At 42.7% G+C, this 19,782-nt stretch overlaps 1 protein-coding gene across 6 annotated transcripts; it reads right to left on the reverse strand.

Annotated features, from left to right (window-relative positions):
- Positions 1 to 814: 814 nt before the first annotated feature.
- On the reverse strand, positions 815 to 16,745 carry LOC128092574 (uncharacterized). 6 transcript variants are annotated; one of them, XM_052706710.1, is made up of 6 exons: positions 5,203 to 16,745; positions 4,700 to 5,147; positions 4,155 to 4,594; positions 3,817 to 4,087; positions 3,537 to 3,759; positions 818 to 3,480 (listed from the first exon to the last, which is right to left on the reverse strand). In XM_052706710.1, the coding sequence occupies exon 1, from the start codon at positions 7,810 to 7,812 to the stop codon at positions 6,526 to 6,528; it is 1,287 nt and encodes a 428-aa protein (XP_052562670.1). In that variant the 5' UTR covers positions 7,813 to 16,745; the 3' UTR covers positions 818 to 3,480; positions 3,537 to 3,759; positions 3,817 to 4,087; positions 4,155 to 4,594; positions 4,700 to 5,147; positions 5,203 to 6,525. The 6 variants fall into 6 exon arrangements, with proteins under 6 accessions (XP_052562674.1, XP_052562673.1, XP_052562672.1 ...); XM_052706711.1 differs by having other exon boundaries at positions 818 to 1,758; positions 1,850 to 3,480; positions 4,700 to 16,745; XM_052706714.1 differs by having other exon boundaries at positions 815 to 3,480; positions 4,159 to 4,594; positions 4,700 to 16,745.
- Between the last annotated feature and the right edge of the window lie 3,037 nt (positions 16,746 to 19,782).

A 19,782-nucleotide genomic window follows, 5' to 3' on the forward strand; every position in this document is an offset into this window, starting at 1 on the left:
GATCATATTTGAGTTCAGCGACCTTAAATTAGTTAAATTTGACCTGTTGATAGCCTATTACATTTCTGAATAAACATTTCCAATAATCTTACTTCGCCAAATTGGCCGCCATCTTGGATTGCACATTCCATGAATAGTTTAGAGTATTCTAGGGGTCATATTCGAGTTCAGCGACCCCAAATTAGTTAAATTTGACCTGTTGATAGCCTGTTACATTTCTGTATGAACATTTCTAATATTCTAACTTCGCCATATTGGCCGCCATCTTGGATTGCACATTCCCTGAGTACTTTGGAGTATTTTAGGGGTCATATTCGAGTTCAGCGACCCCAATTTAGTTAAATTTGAGTTGTTGATTGAACTTAAAAATATTTTTATTGTGATTTTTCCATTCAGCCGCCATATTGGACGCCATCTTGAATATCTCGGTTCCCTTTGAGAATCGGGAAAATCAACAGGCAGATTCGGATTCAGGAGGGTCGATTTAGTCTAGATCCATAAAAAACTGGCCTGTTACACGATTTGCTTCTTGCATCGCTATTTTCGAGTTTTGTGCCTTGACTATATCGACTACGTGTTTTGATTAATTTAAAAAAAGATTGAGCTAAAATTTGGGATTGATTTTACATTTTTTTTCAGTTGTTTAAATAGGCAATTATCTACGATTTAAGATTGTTGATCCAACTTATGGTTGTTCAGATATTTCTTCAAAATAAATACAAAAAAAAATAAATATAAGTTATTTTTTCAATCTTTTCAATATATTTGAAATTATTAACACTGGGACGCCCAACGCATGTCCAATATACACGGATGCCCAAGCCTCCCTAAAACGTTGGAACGGTAACTTCAACTCTCAGGTTTTCGGGCTTGTCTCCGCGGATTTTCGGGCGATTTTTTTACTAGCGCAAACAAAAGTTGGAACGACGTTTTTGATTGCATAAATTACAGATTTGATCAAATCGAGTTCTGCAAAGTTTAAGGATCATCTAGACATCCTTTTAATACACTCAAAAAAAATGTCCCGGTTGGTTGAGTTATGCCCGAGAACTAGCGAGTTGAAAATACCGTTCCATCTTTTAAAGCAGTTTCATTTATGTTGATCTTTGAGAAGTTCGGGTCGGTTCGGTCGTCGTGGTGCTCCGTAGTTTTTCGCAGATTAAACAGTGTTAGATTATTTATTGGTTTTATATAGGGCAGTAGACCGTTGTACACGAACAGTAGAATTGAAAAATTGTAGAATACAGCTGTAAAAGCGGAAATTTCGCTTAAAAACTGCATTTTAAGCTGGTTGTTTTCTGAGTTGAATTTTGTTTTTGTTTTGCTCTTCAAGCTTTCGGAAGAGGAAAAGAGGTTCGGTTTCACGCTGTTCCTTCGTAGTGTCAACCAGCCTGAATCTTTCTACGAGGCGTTCGAATCAAAGCTTTCGCGTGAACTTTTCGAAAATACGGTGAACTTTTGAAGTGTCAAAAGCTATGCGGGGGTTTTTGGTGGAATGTACCGAAGGGGGTAGGGGGCGTAAGGGAAATGTGCTAAAGGCTGATGATGTGTTGGGTTGAGAAGATGGGGCGCAGTCAGGGAAATTATGGGAAATTTTAAGAGCGAGTGAAAGTGATAAGAAAAGACCCTTCTGCTGCTTGACAAAATGTGTTTGTGCTGGTGATAGTCGGGCGGCATGCTGTCATCCAGAAGGAAAAGGAAAAGCTTACATTGCTTACGTCAGTGAAGGAAGTGAAACACGATGATCTCATCAGCAATCTACAAAACATAAACAACCCATTTGACAATCGGAAACATTCTAGATATGAAGAAATTGGTTGTAATTAAACGGATGTATAATATTGCTAACCGTTGCATTCTGTTACAGGAGACTGATTTTATTTAGAGATCACTTTTAAATGTTATCAATATCTATATCGGATCCTTCGGACGATTCCGGGATCAAGTAAATTTCATCGGTCTTAGAATTAAACTGATCCTTGTCTTGTGCCAACATTTCCCACCCTCGATACGTTGTGTTACCATACACTGAAGATAAGAATTACACCAAAAAGTGTAGAATCCAACCATTTTCGCACAAGACCACGCTTGAACCATCACGCCGTGTAAACAGCCCGGAACACATTGGCTGGATTCTGGGCAGAAACGCATCCAATGTGTAAATTTTGATTCGGCAGTAGCCCCCTGGTGGCAAAAATGAAAAGCTCTTGGATAGCGGGAATATTGTGCTGCCACCTGTTGTTGAATAGACAAAACTTGTTTTCTTTAGTTTTCATAAAAAAAGATTAAATTTTAAAACGTTTATTTAGAATAATATTTGTGATACAAATTTTAACAAATCATGAGACGCACTCGTCCACTACGCTTTCTAAGTTCAGCCAGCTGGTTTGTCGCCGGATGGTTTGCTGAAGGCACAGTGCAGATTCTGGTGGGGACGGCCATTTAACGCGGAAGGAATCTACTGTACTGGCCGCACATCCGCAGCCCACGGCAGCATGGCTCCGGGTGTCGTAGTCGGTACTGTTGGGTCGAGAAAGTCGAACACCTGGTTTGGTTCCGGACAACTAAGTTAGATTCATCTGGATGGGGACGACAGCTGATGGCTTTGCGGACGATCGCGCGGTAGAACTTGTTGTCCTGGTGGAACTTGGCCATGCATGTTTCGTTGTCCGCTTGAACTTGCCGCACGTCACCTTGAACTCGTCAATGACCGACGAACTCCACGTCTGTTAATTTCCAATGGGGCCAACGCACGCCAGGAAGCACCCAATGACGGCCGGATGGAACTGGCCTAGTCGATCAGGAACACGGTGAACGTGCTGCCGTCGAAATCGTCAATGACCTGCGCCCGGTAGTTCTCACACGCAATGTGCCCATTCTCGTCCGGTCGCTTCGCCGGAAACACCAAACAGTACTCGCCCTTCTTCCAGTCCGTCTTGTCACCCGACTCCTTGTCCACCACGTTCCCAACTGCAGAATCTACACCGCTAGCCGTGACTTGGTCCGCTGCTGGCCTTCCGAAGTCGCACTACGACTGCCAAGCGTTCGAGTCCCTGCTTCCTCAACCGACTTATGCTCGGTCGTCTCCACCCTCAAAATCACACCCTCACCATCATCCTCCAGAATGACCTCCTTGATGCGCTCGACGACCGCCGATTCGGAACCACTCGACTTGGCGAATCTCTCCTTCACCATCGACCCGTTGACACAAATGTCGTGCCGCTTCACAATCTCGTAGGAGGTCCCCTCCGGCAGTCGGTCCCCGACAAACGCCTCAGACACGTACGACACGCTGGCCGTCCGGTTAAAGTACCGCTTGGCTTCGTCCGACCACCGGTAGCCGTGCTGCTTGAACGGTCGCACGTGCATCAACCTACAAGGCCGGCCCGATGCACAGCGCCTGCATCAAGTAGCAAATGTCCTGCCAGGGCAACACCAACCCGTGTTGACCCGTGTCAACGGAGAAGATCTCGCAGTGCGCTGTAACGAGAAAAAATGTAAAGATGATTCAAGCGACCACACCACATCCAACTCACCTTCCCCAACCTTATTGATCCGACCGCGCTTCCTGGTCACATGGTACACCATCGAGACCGAGTCGAAGAACGGCTCGGGTTCATCATTGCGGTTCCGGGTCTCATTTTCTTGGTAGAACTGCTGCTCGTTGTCGTGCTGCGTCGATGAGGTGACGTCCTGCGGCGACCGGGACGATTGCTTGGCGGTCGTCGGAATGCGGAAGATGGAGTGGACGCTTCATTCCTGTGAAAGAAAGGCACATCTTTCAAAAACTATCGCAATGATCCCAAGTGGACTCACCATTAGCTCGCGGGCGGCCGGATCAACTTGCACATTCGACTCGTTGCTGGCTTTAACCGCTCTCTGCGAGGATTGTTCCGGTGGGGTCGGTGGCAGGACCGCGCCCTCGAACTTGTTGTTGCTTGGACACAAATTGTTGGTCGCAGTCATTGACGTTGAGTTGTTCAGCGTCTAGAAGAAAGCGTGACTACGTTCCGCGATTGATCGACCGAACTCAGCGGCTTGCCGGAATTACGACCAAACGTTTGCAGCATTGGTTGATGTCAAGATTCTGCGATTGAAAAAAGAAATAAATCAGTGTCAAACTAAAATCCAATCAACCCAAACCAAACACTGACCTACTTGTGGTTTGCGGACATGAAGTTGTACAGCTGGTCCTGGGGGTTGGGCAGGGTGTGCCACGTAAGCGGTGACCTCGCCATCGACCGGTCGCTCGACTTGTGCGCCAGCTGGGGCTGTCGTGGATTACGCAGGCACTTGTAGCGGGTTCCAGGTCGAGTTCGGCTGGCCGAGCCGCCCGTAGGGTGGATTGTGGTCGGACATTTTGGCGAAGGTCGAAGCTGGGAGTTTGTTTTTGGCGAAAGGAATCTACTGGTCCACTCCAGTAAGATGTTGAGTACTCCTGCAGCTATGATGATGCCATGACGAGAGACAATCGAAACGTTTTCATGCAGGGAGAAGGGGCTTGGACCAACTTTTTTCCACGCCCCTGGTTCAGAGAACCTGCGCTAGTAGGAGAAGCAGCTGCACTCAAACTAGACACTTGAAAAGTCCTAACCTAAAAAAAACATCAGAATCAAAACAAACTCAAAAATGATGTGATTAAAGCTTACACTAAGAATACTGTGAGATTGCAAAGTTTATACTAAACGGATTTACGCACCTCGCAGATGACTCACCGCTTGATCCGGACGGTGTTGACCACCGGCCGTGGCGCGACGTTCCAATGGACATCGTCTACCGTGGGCTGGACCGGTTCGAGCTGCGGCACTTCCCGGAGGTGCGACCCTCCAACGATCACACTGCGCTGTACAATTTGTCGTGGGATCCGGACGACCCGCAACCTCCGGCGCCGCGGCGCTCCTACTCCAAGTGGGACGCGAACCACGTGCGACTGCCCTGCTCGCACCGGAGTCAGTACCCGGTGGAGCAGAAGGACGGAAGTAGCACGTTGGAGAGTCGGTGGGAACTGGTCCAGAATGCGCTGCTGCAGCCGATTCGCGACAGGACCAACTTTTTTCCACGCCCTGTTTGCTCTTCAACAGGTTCAGAGAACCTGCGCTAGTAGGAGAAGCAGCTGCACTCAAACTAGACACTTGAAAAGTCTTAACCTAAAAAAAACATCAGAATCAAAACAGACTCAAAAATGTTGGGATTAAAGCTTACCTTAAGAATACTGTGAGATTGTCCGAGTGTCTGGTCCGAAAAGTAACTGTCCAGGAACCAAGTCGGATCCGCTGGGAAGGAACACGTTTTTTTCATCCCGGACGAATCCGAAAAGTTGAACCAAGATGCGGAAAAAACTCAAACAGTTTGACAGCTCACGTTCTGCGCGCGCCTGGCGGCAACTTTGTGCAACAGTCGCAAAAAAAAATTACACATTGGATGGATTTTTGAGCCAAAACCAGCGCGATGTGTAGAATCGACACATCGATTTCAAAACAACGCGGTTGAACCATCCAATGTGTACCATCGACACATTTTGGTCGTAATTTTTATCTTCAGTGTACCGTTTCATATTTGCAATCACCATGTCCCACCAGGTAAACGCGGGTCTGCAAGGTCGGAGCTTCTGAGCAAAAAATTTTGTGGCGGCTTTTACGGGATGGTCTTCTGGACGACGTTTGGCGTGACCAAACCACCGCATCTGACGAGCACAGGCTTTTCGGGTGACAGTCCTGTTTTGCAGCAAATCATTGATAGGTTCTTCTGGTGAATGGCCCTCAGCATGGACACAATGGGGAGCAATTTCGCGCACTATCTGCCGTTCGTAATTTCGCAACGAGGTACGGCTCTGACGAGTTAAGACAGAAGTTTCAGTTCCGTACAACATTGCCGGCGCCAGAACGGTTTCATAAATTAGGCGCCCGAGTTCCCAAGTGGGCTGGTGTTGTTGTACAAAGTCCACCACCGCTTTAGAAGCTCGTATAGTGTTCCGGCATCGCATCCGTGTAGTGAGAGGTCGATTTAAACGGTTAGTCAGGGATATTCCCAGATACTTCATGGACTTCTGCACGTCGTAGTCTACCCCCAACAGCGTAACGGTTTTCACGGAAGGGCCCATCGGATCGCGAACAAGCAACTGACACTTATCTCTATTAAGGTTCAATCCAACGGTTTCGAGGTAGGACTCCATGCAGGCAACGATCTTTTCCAGCGAAACGACATCTTCAGTCAGGATTAGCACATCATCGGCGTAGACGAGCACCAAGGGCAATGACAAGCGGTTTTTCTGGTTCAGGACAAAAATGCCCAACTCCTCCTCGACGCTGATCATAACTGCCTCAATGATAAGGTCGAAGGCGAAAGGACTGATCGGACATCCCTGCCTTACTCCACCAAGTCGCGGTTCCGGATGCGAGGTCTCCCCCTGGAAAATGGTCTGCTCGATGTCACCCCGAAGACACGCGACCACGCGGTTAATTACACAGTGTGGAACCCCTTTGTCTGGAAAAAACAAACTCATTAGGCTGTATTATACAGAAATAGTTACTTTGTACCTTTGAGTATGGCGGGTAGACACTTCAAGTTAACGCGGTCGAATGCTTTCTCCAAGTCCAGGGACATAATATAGAGGACGGTTCCCTCGTTCCACTTTTCCTGGAGAACGCGCTGGGTGACGAATAGGTGATCTGTGGTGGACCGGCCGGGCAAGAATGCTGCTTGGTGGGAACCGATCTCGCCAACGTACCGCTGCAGATGCTCCAAAACCCACATTGCATATATTTTATACCCGGTGCTCAGCAGCGAAATCCGACGATAGTGGGCAGCGGAAGTTGGCTTGGATACTTTGGGGATGGGAACTACAGCGGTGTGCTTCCAAGCAGCAGGCATGCAGTTGGTGTCCCAAACAGATTTGATTACCTGCAACAACTCCTGAAGCGTACTTTCGTCGGCGTACTTGAAATACTCAGCGGGCAATCTATCCTGGCCAGGTGACTTGCCATTTCCCATCTTGGCAAGTATGCGGCACAAGTCTTCAACTGTAGGTCCTTGAGGGAGAGCAACCCCGTCAACCTCTTCAATAAGGGAGGGCAACCCATCTGCGTCGCTACTACACTTCCAGGCATCAATTGGGACACTTGAATACTGCACTAGCCGGCCTTGTTGGCGCTTGTGCTTCTTGAAGCACTGTTGTGTGCGCCTGATCCGAACACCCAGTGGAAGTTTTCCTACATCACGGAAGAATTCAGTCCATGCTTGCTCATCCTGGCGCTTCAGAGCAGCTTGCAGCTCTGAACTGGCGGCGGAGAGCCTCTCAGCGATCCTGTTCGAGGGTTTCCACGACATCCAGAACCGAGCTTTGGCCACCTTCGCTGCAAGTTGACGACAACCCTTGTCGTGAGGAATAACAGAACACTTCTTCAGCGATACTGATGCAGCCTGCTTCGTCTTTTGCGCTAACTTATCCCAAGTAAGGTTAATATCCGGCTGAGGCGTGCAAGGCAAACGCTTCTTCAACTCATGGTGATAAGTCTCCTGAATGGTCGGCTTCTGCAGGGCTGGGGCCTCACCCGGTGGATAGATAGACCGAGGATGATACCGCTTGGTATGAGAAATGTTGCGCGGGCTTCTGTTCTGGACCACGCTCCAGGTTATTAGTTTGTGGTCAGTACGCGGAGTCGACACTTTTATACCGCGGATTCGTCGCACGTACAGTTTGGAGTCCTTAGGTAGAAGGACATGATCCAACTGGGAGCAGCGAAGACCGTTGGTCCACGTCCACGCCATGGATCGGTCCATCTGCATACTACGAACAGATAAGCCGTGTCGCATCAGGAAGTACCGAAGCTGTACTCCACTCTCGTTAGTCTCCTGGTGACAGGTAATCTTGCCGAGAAGACCTCACTCTGACTCTGTCGCATCCTCGTAGGCTAGATGGCTGTTAAAGTCACCAGCAATTATCAAACTACGTTTGCTTCCGCAGCCAGTGATAAACGAGCCCAAACGTCCCAGGTAGGTGGAAGTGCCTTTGTTCGGTGCGTGAACGTTCAAAACCGTCATTTGGCGCGAAACGAGATCTACAGTATATCGCAAAGTTGCACTCACAGCATGAGGACCAATTGCTATGATTCCCGATATCTGCACGTTGTACCATCGAGAGCACAAAATGGCCAGGTTCCGCTTCCGGTTAATCCGAGTGCTGCCTGTATACCAGATATAATTGCGGGTCTCACTGCGTTGGGAATCTATGTTAGCTTCCTGAAGGAATGCAACGGCCACATCATATCCATGAAGACACTCGTCGATCTCTACGCGCTTCTCTCTCTTCCGACACCCGGATACGTTCCAGGAAGCCATCCGGAGTGCTGTACACACATCCTTTGGCTGGATAGGGACACTTTGAGCCAAAGGTGTGGACCTCTCGAGATCGGAACTGTGATGGTCTTCCACAGGGGATTTTGGAAGGCTCTCTGGATGACTGCGGGGTCGGTCTAACCGGGGACGCTTGGCGGGTGGATACGACTTCGTGGCCTACAATGACATATTAAAGTTAAATACCTGCGATTGAGGAAGAATGACATTGCAGCACCCCAGCGTTCTCAGCAGATACGACGGCATCACTGGGAGTTCTGCGACGTGAATCAGACGCATCCACGGGATGGTGTGAACTGGAAGCGGCTATGCAGACACCGGGAATTTCTTTCGGCGTCGATCGGTTGGTTCCCTGGAGAGTCCAGACTGGTTTGGTGTTTGGCAGGAGGGTTGCAGGAGAAGCAGCAGGTGACTGTGCATCGAGACGAGCGGGCTTCGTGGCTACGGTACAGTGTTGAGAGGAGTGGTTGCCGCTGACGGTAGCGAGCGGATAGGCGGATTGTACTTCTCCGGGATCTGAAGCAGGTTGGATCTTCACGCGAGGGCATCGCTGGCTTTGGCGCGGCCGCAAGGAATCACCAGTGGTACAAGAAGAGAGCGACACCTCAACGGTAGTAGGTGGTGCTGTTTGAACCACAGAAGTGGCCATCAAACAGGATCCTGAGTGCGACGATGGCAGGATGACGTCCTGAGAACAGGAATCAGGGGCAGTCACAGACGTCCCTGCTACATGACCGTGATTGGCGGGCTGGACTGAAGGTAATGAAGAGACTCGAGAGGCGGAAAAGGATGATCGCACACCTGAAGAGTTCCAGGAAAGGTCATCAGATGGTAACGCTCGCTGAGTTTTGATATTACTTACCAGTCCAAACTTGAGTAGGAGGAAACGCACCGCCCTCGCCGATCACACTGTCGTAGTGATTCCCGGTAAAAGCCAAGCGAATAGTTCCGATAGGGGTAGCTCTGTCACTCGGGTAATCTATAACCCGCTTCCGGGACCGATCCCAAACCTGAACATTTATAGAAAATTTCCGACAAACAGCTACAATCGATTCCTCCCCGCCCAAACACCATCTTGGTCTAAGGAATCAAGGAAGTCGTGCACCGTAGCACCTGGCCGCAGGTCGTCGGCGAAGGGTTGCAGGAATGCAAAGTAATCCTGCGGGTTGGAACGGATATAGGCCACTACTTCCTGCCGAAGCAGAAATGCCATGTCCCGGAACCGTGAAGGCTTTCGGCCCGGGTGAACCCCGTCCAACTGGTGAAGGATACTCCCAAAAAAACAGTTCCCGTCACCAGGGATTTCCTGCAACCAGATAGTGGCGTGGCTAAACGGACAGGGAATCAACGAAAGATACTTCACCAACATCTTTGGGAAAAGCAACACGAACCAAGTATGATGGAAGCAGAACTTTTATATGACACATAGAAGGAAATTAAGCTCCAACATAAATGTCAAATCCCCCTCCCTCTTACTCCCGCTGTAAACTCTACATAAGATTGTGTGTGTGTAGACAAAAGCTCTCTTAGAATTTGATGCTTTTAAGCATGTTTCAGGAAAGCTCCCAAACCATTATAGAGCCAAAGTTACACAAATGTTGATATTAATAATATTAAATTGTCGCGTAACTTATTGAATGTTCTAGTCGAGTTATTCGACGCACAATAACCACTTTTAGAAATTATAAGAAGTGAAGAAAGTGCAACATTATTGAAACTTTGGTTGAGTGTGTTAGTGTTAGACAAGTGTTAGAATTGAGCATAAACAGACAGAAGGAAAGGGAATAGTGGAAAGAAATATCGCTACACGGAGAGACCGGCCGGGGCAAATCTAAGAAAATCTTGGTTAATTTAACTAAAAGTATGGGTTAATTTTTTACACAGCTTTTTTTCAACAATCGATTGTTGATTTTGCTAACCCGAAATTGCTGACCACCGATAATTAAAATTAACTAAAAAAATACTTGGAATTGCCATTTTTGTTGGTTAAATGGCCGAAAAAAAATTCTAGCAGTCGACTGCTAGAATATTTTTTTCAGAAAATGAACTAAAAATTTCTTGTTTTCAGCTGAAATATTGTGGAATATTCTGTTGAAGACTGGTTGGGAAATGTTTTTCAACTTTTTTTCAACAATTTTTTTTCGTTGTATCAACCGAAATATTTTTGCATGCAGCAAATTATTAGTATTTTATAACAAAACATTTCTTAATTAGACATAATTTATGTAAGTGTTGATATATATTTTCTTTAATTATCTAACGATATAGGCTGGGCCGAATTTCTAGCTATATTTTAACTATTGTCTTACTTGAATTCAGAAAAATATTCGTACATGTAGTCAATAACTAGCAGTTGTTAGCGATATTTTTATTGAATTTGCAGTAAATTTTGTAATAATGCCTCACAAATTAATGCTGAGTGTTTTTATTTTCGCATTTATTCTGCCTAAAAATTTAACGTTTTGTACTAATTTGTTTTTTTTTTTTTTGCATGAAGTTGTTAAGTTACTGTTAAAAGCATCAAAACAAAACTTTTTTTTTAATGTTGTTATAAAACATGTAAAGTTTGAATAATGTTTTAAAAAATTACGTTGCATTAAACTAAAAATAATGAAAAGGCAAATTACAAATTTGTTAAACATATTTAAAAAAGATGTTTAATTTCTCGTAAATTTCTTAAAAATAGAAACCGAGCAAAATTTTCACCAAGTTTTAAGCTTATATTTTTATTATGTTGTATAAAATTAAGTGTTGTATCCACTTACCATCACTGTGAAATCATCCGATAAGTCATCATCATCTACAATGGTCTCAGGTTTAGTTATTTTTCTTGTGGTTGGAAACAGAATTTTCACTAAAGTGAACCTTTTGCTGCAAATAGACATGTGAAATGTATTAGTAATTTAATACAAAATTCTTAATTTCGGCTATAAACTGAAAAAAGGAACGTAAATAAATGAAATTATATTGAGGAAAGAAGAAATATCAATAATGCTACTTACCAAAGTTGCATTAATTTAACAATTACTTTTGGCAACAAACTTTCATTGCATTTGATTCAATTTATTCAACGTACTTCGATTCCTGAAAAAAATATTTTGAGTTTTACTTACCAGTTTATTGAGCAGTCTTATTGCAACAAAACTTTCAAGATAATAATTATCTTCTTTTATGTATTTTATATATTTTTTATTTTTTTTATATTTTACTACATCTCTATTTTTTATGTTGTTTATGTTGCTTACACATGGCATTTCTATGTATTTTATAATTGATGATTCTGGAAAAAAAAATAATGGTTCATTAAGTTTTTATCCGTCGTAAGCACGAAGCTTTTTAATGATTCAGTTTTCTAATAAGAATCACATTAGATAAATTATTGTGCAAAAATAAACCCATACTTACTTGGATTAACCAACATTTTGTTAAATTTGCCCGGGCTGCTCTATCCGTGAAGAGTCGGCCCGCATTTCCCTTCTATTGCCCTCTCGTTCCATCAAACATTCTTCTAACATGTTCAACTCACTCGCATTGGAGGTCCTCATGGCAAATCGTCCTCTTGCTCTTCATAGTTTATCACCTGCAAAGAAATCATCAACAATCCTACTCACCAATTCCACCTCCCCAGTTGCAACACTTTGATGTGCCACTTCAACATTAGCTAAATAGTGTAAGTTTCACCTTTCACATCCTCTCACTTCATAATTAACAACACAAACTCAACAAATCGACCGCTCTCATTCGAATCCTGACTTCAAATGACAGACGTAAACAAACCTAAGTTCATCTTTTAAATATTCAACCAAATGTAAATTATATTCAACCAACAAAATTTTTGATTTTCCTAAAACCAAAGCTAACAGTCGAGCACGTTCATTCGAGTTCGGGAAATCTGTTAGCTTTTTGCCTCTAGCATTTTCAACAAACAGGTTATTAAATTAATACTAAATTTTAGTTATTCTAACGGAATATTGGCAGTAACAAGTACGTTTTTGTTAAAATTAACGAAAGTGAAATCAACAATTTTAATTGTTAAAATTTCTGGGCACGGTCTCTCCGTGTAAGAATGACAACTAAGTTGTAAGACGGATCGCAAATTGAATCACAAGTGTGCGGTCAGGTTATGTTGTGGTATGGTTGAGTTTGGGTGGTGAGGAAAATAATGCTATAGGCGTAAGAGTGCGTGAGTTGCGTCCGATTGAAGCGATTTGACGATGACACAAAATGTCAATTTACTCGTGCTGGTTGTGAGCGCTGAAATAGATGTGCAGTGAGGGGGGTTTGTGAAACAATCAGGTTTAAGCATTGTGGAGGGATGCGGACAATCGCCGCATGAAGAGAGGCAGCTTCCTTGTAGGTGCTTATTTTGGCTACTGCATCTGTTTGTGCGTTTGACAGGGAGCGACGGCAGCCCTGTGCCTACTAAGAAGCGAGTTGGTCAACGTGCAACACTCGTCTGTCACCCGGAGTGTAGGATACAGCATCAGCCGGGCAAGGAGAGCAACTGCGTAGCATGTTGGGCTGCCGATGCTGGGCTTGACGACACCCGACAACAAGGAGCATCTCTTGGTGAACTCCGGTGAGCACGTTCTATGTTGTTTTATGTATGAATTTGTATGTATTGTGTGTGTGTGTGTGTGTGTGTGTGTGTGTGTGTGTGTGTGTGTGTGTGTGTGTGTGTGTGTGTGTGTGTGTGTGTGTGTGTGTGTGTGTGTGTGTGTGTGTGTGTGTGTGTGTGTGTGTGTGTGTGTGTGTGTGTGTGTGTGTGTGTGTGTGTGTGTGTGTGTGTGTGTGTGTGTGTGTGTGTGAGTGTGTGTGTGTAAAGTCTTTCCTTTATCATCGTGAATCGGAGAGCACGTCGCCGGTTCAGTCCTTCACGGCCGAGAGAAGTTAACACGGATTGCGCGTCGGTCGGAATAGAAATATACATATATATTTTTTTCTTTCTTTTTTAATGTTTTATGACAAATACAATTGAAGCAACAACCCGTCGCGTCGCTAGTTTCCTTTCTCGAACTTGATTTTACACATGACAAAAATAAGCTTCCTGCAGGACACATGACTATGCGCTACAATAATCTTGATGTTGTATTTAATACATTGAAAACTAATCGGGATTCACCTCAAACAATCAATGCTTCTGATGTTCTGAGTTTAATATGTTATTTGTCATCTAATTATCTTTCATCACGATTCAATCTTTCCACAGCCGGCTGTCTAAGAAAGAATCCCAAGCAAAATTTAAAAATCCATCAGCTAAATTTAAAAAGTCTCTACGGCACCATCCGATTGTGTGCCTTGAGAGTAAATTTTCAGTCTAATAAAATATAAACCTTCATTTGAAATAAACGGGAACTGTCTCTACAGCAGCATCAGATTGCTTGCCCTGAGAATAAATTATCACTCTTATAAAACACAAACCTCCACTTGAAATAAACGGGAATTGTCTCGACAGCAGCATACGATTGCTTGCCTCGAGAATAAAAAAAGTAACAATTAAACACATCATGCCATTGGTCGCAACGCTAGCTTAGAGCGTATCCTAGACCTTATACCTTCCCAAAAACCGTCCAACTCCAAGCGAAGCTTACTTGAGGATGCCGTGGAGATTTTCCCTTAATACTCTGAAAAAAGTGGAGCATCAACACTTCCCGTCTTCCAAATCCCCTTCCTTGTCCCTGGTGCGCGGTGGAGATGGGAGCGGCCGGCAATGGACGGCTGTCATGGTGTTGAGAATCTGGTTCAGGTGGAGTTGGTTCTTTTCCCAGTTATCAATTCCTAGGCAACTTGGGCTAAGACAATCATCACATAACATGGCGAAATCCAGTATGCAATCCGCTAAAATCACCGTCTCCTAGCGAAGCGAAGCGAGTTTCATTTATGTTGATCTTTAACGGCATTGTATTGAAATTTATTTCACAAATTGATATCGGCATTTAAAAATTAAGTGACTCTTTCAAACTTAAATTATTTAAATGTGTCTATATATTTGAGTGGTTTTATCTCAAATATGAAGTTGAGGGTATAGTATATTTTCTCAGCTTAAAGAAAAACTAATATTTTCAGGAAAGGGCACCTTTGGTCCCTATTTTTTAAATCTTTAAATAAATTAAGAAACAAAAACAATGTTTGCTTGTAGCTCGTTTTTTTTCTCTAAAAATCTTAAATGTTTGCCCATGTTTCTCTTTGGCTCAAGAGATGGTCCCTATTAACATAAAAAAACTCAAAAAAAAAAATACCTACAACTTTGCCGATGGATAATAAACGTGTATTTTATGAAATGTTATGTAATATAACAATCCGAATTGTGTAACCCATGAAATAAGGAATACCTTTTAGACCAAAATATTCATCCAACTTTTTAGTGAATCTTAAAGTATGTATCGTTCGTTTTTTTGTTACTGGTTATTTTTTAATGTTAGACGTTTCACTTGCAAATGAGGTAGTGAAACTGAAGTTTTGCGCGATAATCCTGAAATTGGGTTTTTTAGTTTCTATGTAGTTAAAAAAAATATTGCATGAAAGAGGAGATACAAGGTATCTTGAGTTTTAACTGTCAAAAGGAAATCTTTCAATAAAAATTCTTCGATCACTTATAGGACCAGCTACGATAATTAGCTAAGATCTAAGATTTTGAAAATATTTTTTTTCGCAGAGAATCATTTTTAGACCCTTCATTTATAATACATATTTAGTAGGGTGGTCCAAATCTGGACTTTTTTGGGGCTACCCCCTGAAATCAAAGATTGACCCATCACTAGGCTAAATTCCAAATTTGAGCTCATTCTGACCACGGGAACCCCTCCCTCCAATCGCTCAAAGTTTGTATGGGAAAAATCGTTAAAATGTATGGAGAAAAGCAACTGTTTTACTTTTTTACCTGTGGAAGGCGCCATAGTTATCCGATGCTTACCATTTCTCAAATGTAGAACCTTCATTATATTTAGAACAACTTTCCCAAAGACACCATATTTTTAGGATTTTTTCCCGCGAAGTTATTAGCGCCCAAATCTGACCATTTTTGCGCGGCCAGCTGTAAGGGGCTACCTAACAACGATGTTTAATTCCAATTCGTACACGCACGTGCTCTCTCTCAGGTTTAAACTCTCTCCCGAGTTTGCTTGCCTGCCTTGCTGCCTGCCTGCCTGCTTACCAACAAGCGCGCGATGTTTCTCTGCTTGGACTTTTGTCGTCGTCGTCGTTTTCGTTTGCTATCCGCTGCGCTGCGTTCTTGGCATGTTTATTATAATTTTCAAGATATATTTCGATATTTATTTCGAGATATAAAATTAAATGTAATATGTGATTAACAATAGATATCATATTATCAGAGCGTATGTAAGAGAATACAAATTTCGATAAATTTGTTCCTCCATGAATTGTCATCTGTTATGTTATGTAATTGAAATTTATTTCTAGTTTTGGTATCATACCAAACTCAAGACTGGGATTTTAACTCTTCTAGAAAAAATATAAGACTTTTTTTAACTTAGTCAAGTATAGATTTCAGGAAGAACAATACACTTAGACAATTCATCGATTTTGGGAACTGTTTTTTCACTTTTGTATACTATCAAACAAGCTTAAAAAGAAAACATTTGAAGTTTTTTCGTAGCCCTATGATCACGATTATTTTTCATTCCATACAAAATATTTTAATCTGCCGAAAATATAAAAAAACTTCCTTACAACAAATTGCGGTATATTTTGCCTTTGACGATTATTAGAAGTTTACGATTTCGAAACATCCAAAAAGTGCAACGATGTCTAAAAGAAAAGGCTCAAAAATAGAGATTGTTGAGCTAGCTAGTTTGAAATCTGTAATCAAATCGCCTTCGAATGGACAAGCAGTTGGTCGGATGATATATATAAAATAAATAAAAACAAAATTTGTATTACCTGAAGATTTTGACAAAGAACTTTGTCCTAAGGGCTCTATTCTGGTGAGGTGTCAATCCAGAAAAACGAAAAATGTCGCGCGTTACGAAAATGTTGCATGCTTGGTACTGCGGAAGGGGTCAGCAACGAATGAAGTGTGGCAACAATGGTGCAACATTCTCGCGTGACAGTTCCAAGAAAGCAGGAGACGAGGCAAAATTTGCACCATGTTGCCACATTTCATGCGGACTATATAAGCTAACAGATAGCCTCTGAACAGTTAGTTTTGACCGAAAATCCGTCAGAGACGGATCGACGGTGGTAATTTTATTGCTCACACACACATACACACATTGAAAGACACAGGTTGTGCACCACCTTGGGAGGAATTCTGTTCTAAAGAACATTGTTAGAATGGTCACTCGGAAACCAGAATGATTCAAGGCAATGGGGTTGGGACCAAACTGGTAGGATATTGGCCACACCCGGAGTGGCCATGGCCCTGAGGGAAGGTTCTACCGGGGGGACATTTATTGGACCATAAGACTTGGGGCAATATGGGTATCAAAATTCATGGTTTTTGATACTGGTGATGAAAATGGCCATTTTGATAGGATTGGCCACACCCGGAGTGGCCATGGCCCTGAGGGAAGGTTCTACCGGAGGGACATTTATCGAACCATACGACTTGGGGCAATATAGGTATCAAAATTCATGGTTTTTGATACTGGTGATGAAAATGGCCACTTGACAGGATTGGCCACACCCGGAGTGGCCATGGCCCTGAGGAAAGGTTCTACCGAGGGGACGTTTATCGAACCATACGACTTGGGGCAATATGGGTATCAAAATTCATGGTTTTTGATACTGGTGATGAAAATGGCCATTTTGACAGGATTGGCCACACCCGGAGTGGCCATGGCCCTGAGGGAAGGTTCTACCGGGGGGACGTTTATCGAACCATACGACTTGGGGCAATATGGGTATCAAAATTCATGGTTTTTGATACTGGTGATGAAAATGGCCATTTTGACAGGATTGGCCACACCCGGAGTGGCCATGACCCTGAGGGAAGGTTCTACCGGAGGGACATTTATCGAACCATACGACTTGGGACAATATGGGTATCAAAATTCATGGTTTTTGATACCGTCCCAAGTCGTATGGTTCGATAAATGTCCCCGGTAGAACCTTCCCCAGGGCCATGGCCACTTCGGTTGAGGCCAATCCTGCCAAAATGTCCATTTTCATTACCAGTATCAAAAACCATGAATTTTGATACCCATATTGCCCCAATTTATATGGTTCGATATATATCCCCCCGGTAAAACCTTCCCTCAGGGCATTTGAATAAATTGATTACTCCTTTATTTGACCTCCTAGCCAAATGGTGTCTTCGGAAGAGTTGTTGTACTTGATAAGGGCTATCTTTTAAAGTTATTGACATACAGGGTGACGACCTTCCAGGGTGTCAACCAAAAACTAACTCTGTTGGATGACTTTGTAGGGCTTTGGTGTATTGCGCAAAGTTGTAGAGGAGAAAATTTCATGAAAGTTTGTCAAAGGCGCCAAATTTGTAGCTCTTAATCTACTACGTCATTTTTGCAAAAATGGTAAAATAGCACTTTTTTGTGATAACTTAAAATGTTTGCATTTTAGCGGCCTACTATGTTCTGAAGAGTTGTTTATGACATAAAATTACACATCTTTGTCCAAGACAGCAAAATGTTGTGAGCCTTTATTGAGGAGTTATAACCATTTGTAAGTGATTTTGAGCATATTTTTAAGTTGCAATGTTTTCGAAAGGCGAATTTTGGCGCAAAACCGAACAATGCACATGAAAGTACACACTTTCAACTACATTTCCTGAAAATATCTCCGTGTCTATCGGTGTCGATTTAGAGATACAGTGGACTCTCTCGTTGTCGATCTTCTCGATATCAATATTACTCCAGCTGTCAATAAATTTTTCAGTCCCTTCAAATAGATTGCTTTGATTTTTTGTTCTATAATTTCATAACTCCTGCTCTCGACGGTCCCTTCAATATCGACAACGAGAGAGTCCACTGTATCTCAATTTGAATTTGACGGTATTTAATCAATTTATTTATAATTTTTAAGCGAAATCTTATTGAAATGTGGTAATAATCGGTAAATTGAAAGGGTAAATTGATCGATTTTAATATTGCTTATTGCGAGATAAAATCACGTTTCTCCTTCGCTGTGAGTGACAGGAGATTATTGCCGCCTTATTACCGCAGTGTAAAAATCAGCAAGTTGAACTGAAATTCTGGTTGATTTGGCTGTCAACTTGGTTTGTTTTCAATATTTTCCAAAAAGTCAGCTCAAAACTCCAGGCAACCTTTGACAACAGCCAAAAATTTGTTCTGCGGTTGTCTTGCGGCTGTCATGCGACCATTATCTTGCGGTCGTATCACCGCACGTGAACTCTAATAATTGACGCCCGCAGTAAAACATTGTTCATGCTTAAAATTATGATACACATTTTAAAATTATGGATAAATACATGTTTTTCCCAAAAATAATGTAAGTGAAAATTTTAAATAATTGTTCGTATTTAAAATTAAGTATTTCCTTTTATATGTGGTCACTCTGGAAAGTTTGTCGTATTTTTTCATAGACAATGTAATTTCCATAAAAATCGATCAATTTACCTTTCAATTCATCGATTTTCACCATGTATTCATTATGATTTCGAATAACATTTATAAATAAATTGTTTAAAAATCGGCAAATTCAAATTGAGATATCTGAAAATAGACACCAATAAACACGGAGATATTTTCAGGAAATGTAGTTGAAAGTGTGTACTTTCAGGTGCATTGTTCAGTTTTGCGCCAAAATGCGCCATTTTGAAAACATTGCAACTTGAAAATAGGCTCAAAATTACTTAAAAATGGTTATACCTAACTCCTCAATAAAGGCTCAAAACATTTTGCTGTTTTCGGCAAAGATATGTAATTTTATGTCATAAACAACTCTTCAGAACATAGTAGGCCGCTAAAACGCTAACATTTTAAGTTATCACAAAAAAGTGCTTTTTGGACCATTTTTGCAAAACTGGCGTTTATCTCGAGTAGATTAAGAGCTACAAATTTGGCGCCTTCGACCAACCTTCATGAATTTTTCTCCTCTACAACTTTGCCCAAGACACCAATGCCCTACAACGTCATCCAACAAAGTTAATTATGGTTGACACCCTGGAAGGTCGTCACCCTGTATGTCAATAACTTCAAAAGATAGCCCTTATCAAGTACAACAACTCTTCCGAAGACACCATTTGGCTAGGACGTCAAATAAAATAGTTATCAATTTATTCCAATTAATTTTGCCATTCCGAACACTGTGCAATGGCCACTCCGGGTGTGGCCAATCCTGTCAAAATGGCCATTTTCATTACCAGTATCAAAAACCATGAATTTTGATACCCATATTGCCCCAAGTCTTATGGTTCAATAAATGTCCCCCCGGTAGAACCTTCCCTCAGGGCCACGGCCACTCCGGGTGTGGCCAATATCCTACCAGTTTGGT

Source organism: Culex pipiens, chromosome 1, assembly GCF_016801865.2.
Source record: "Culex pipiens pallens isolate TS chromosome 1, TS_CPP_V2, whole genome shotgun sequence".
Classification (NCBI taxonomy): Eukaryota; Metazoa; Arthropoda; class Insecta; order Diptera; family Culicidae; genus Culex; species Culex pipiens.

Excerpts from the sequence above, each read along its gene's own strand:
- LOC128092574 (XM_052706714.1), bottom strand. The coding sequence starts at position 7,812 with ATGCGACACGGCTTATCTGTTCGTAGTATGCAGATGGACCGATCCATG.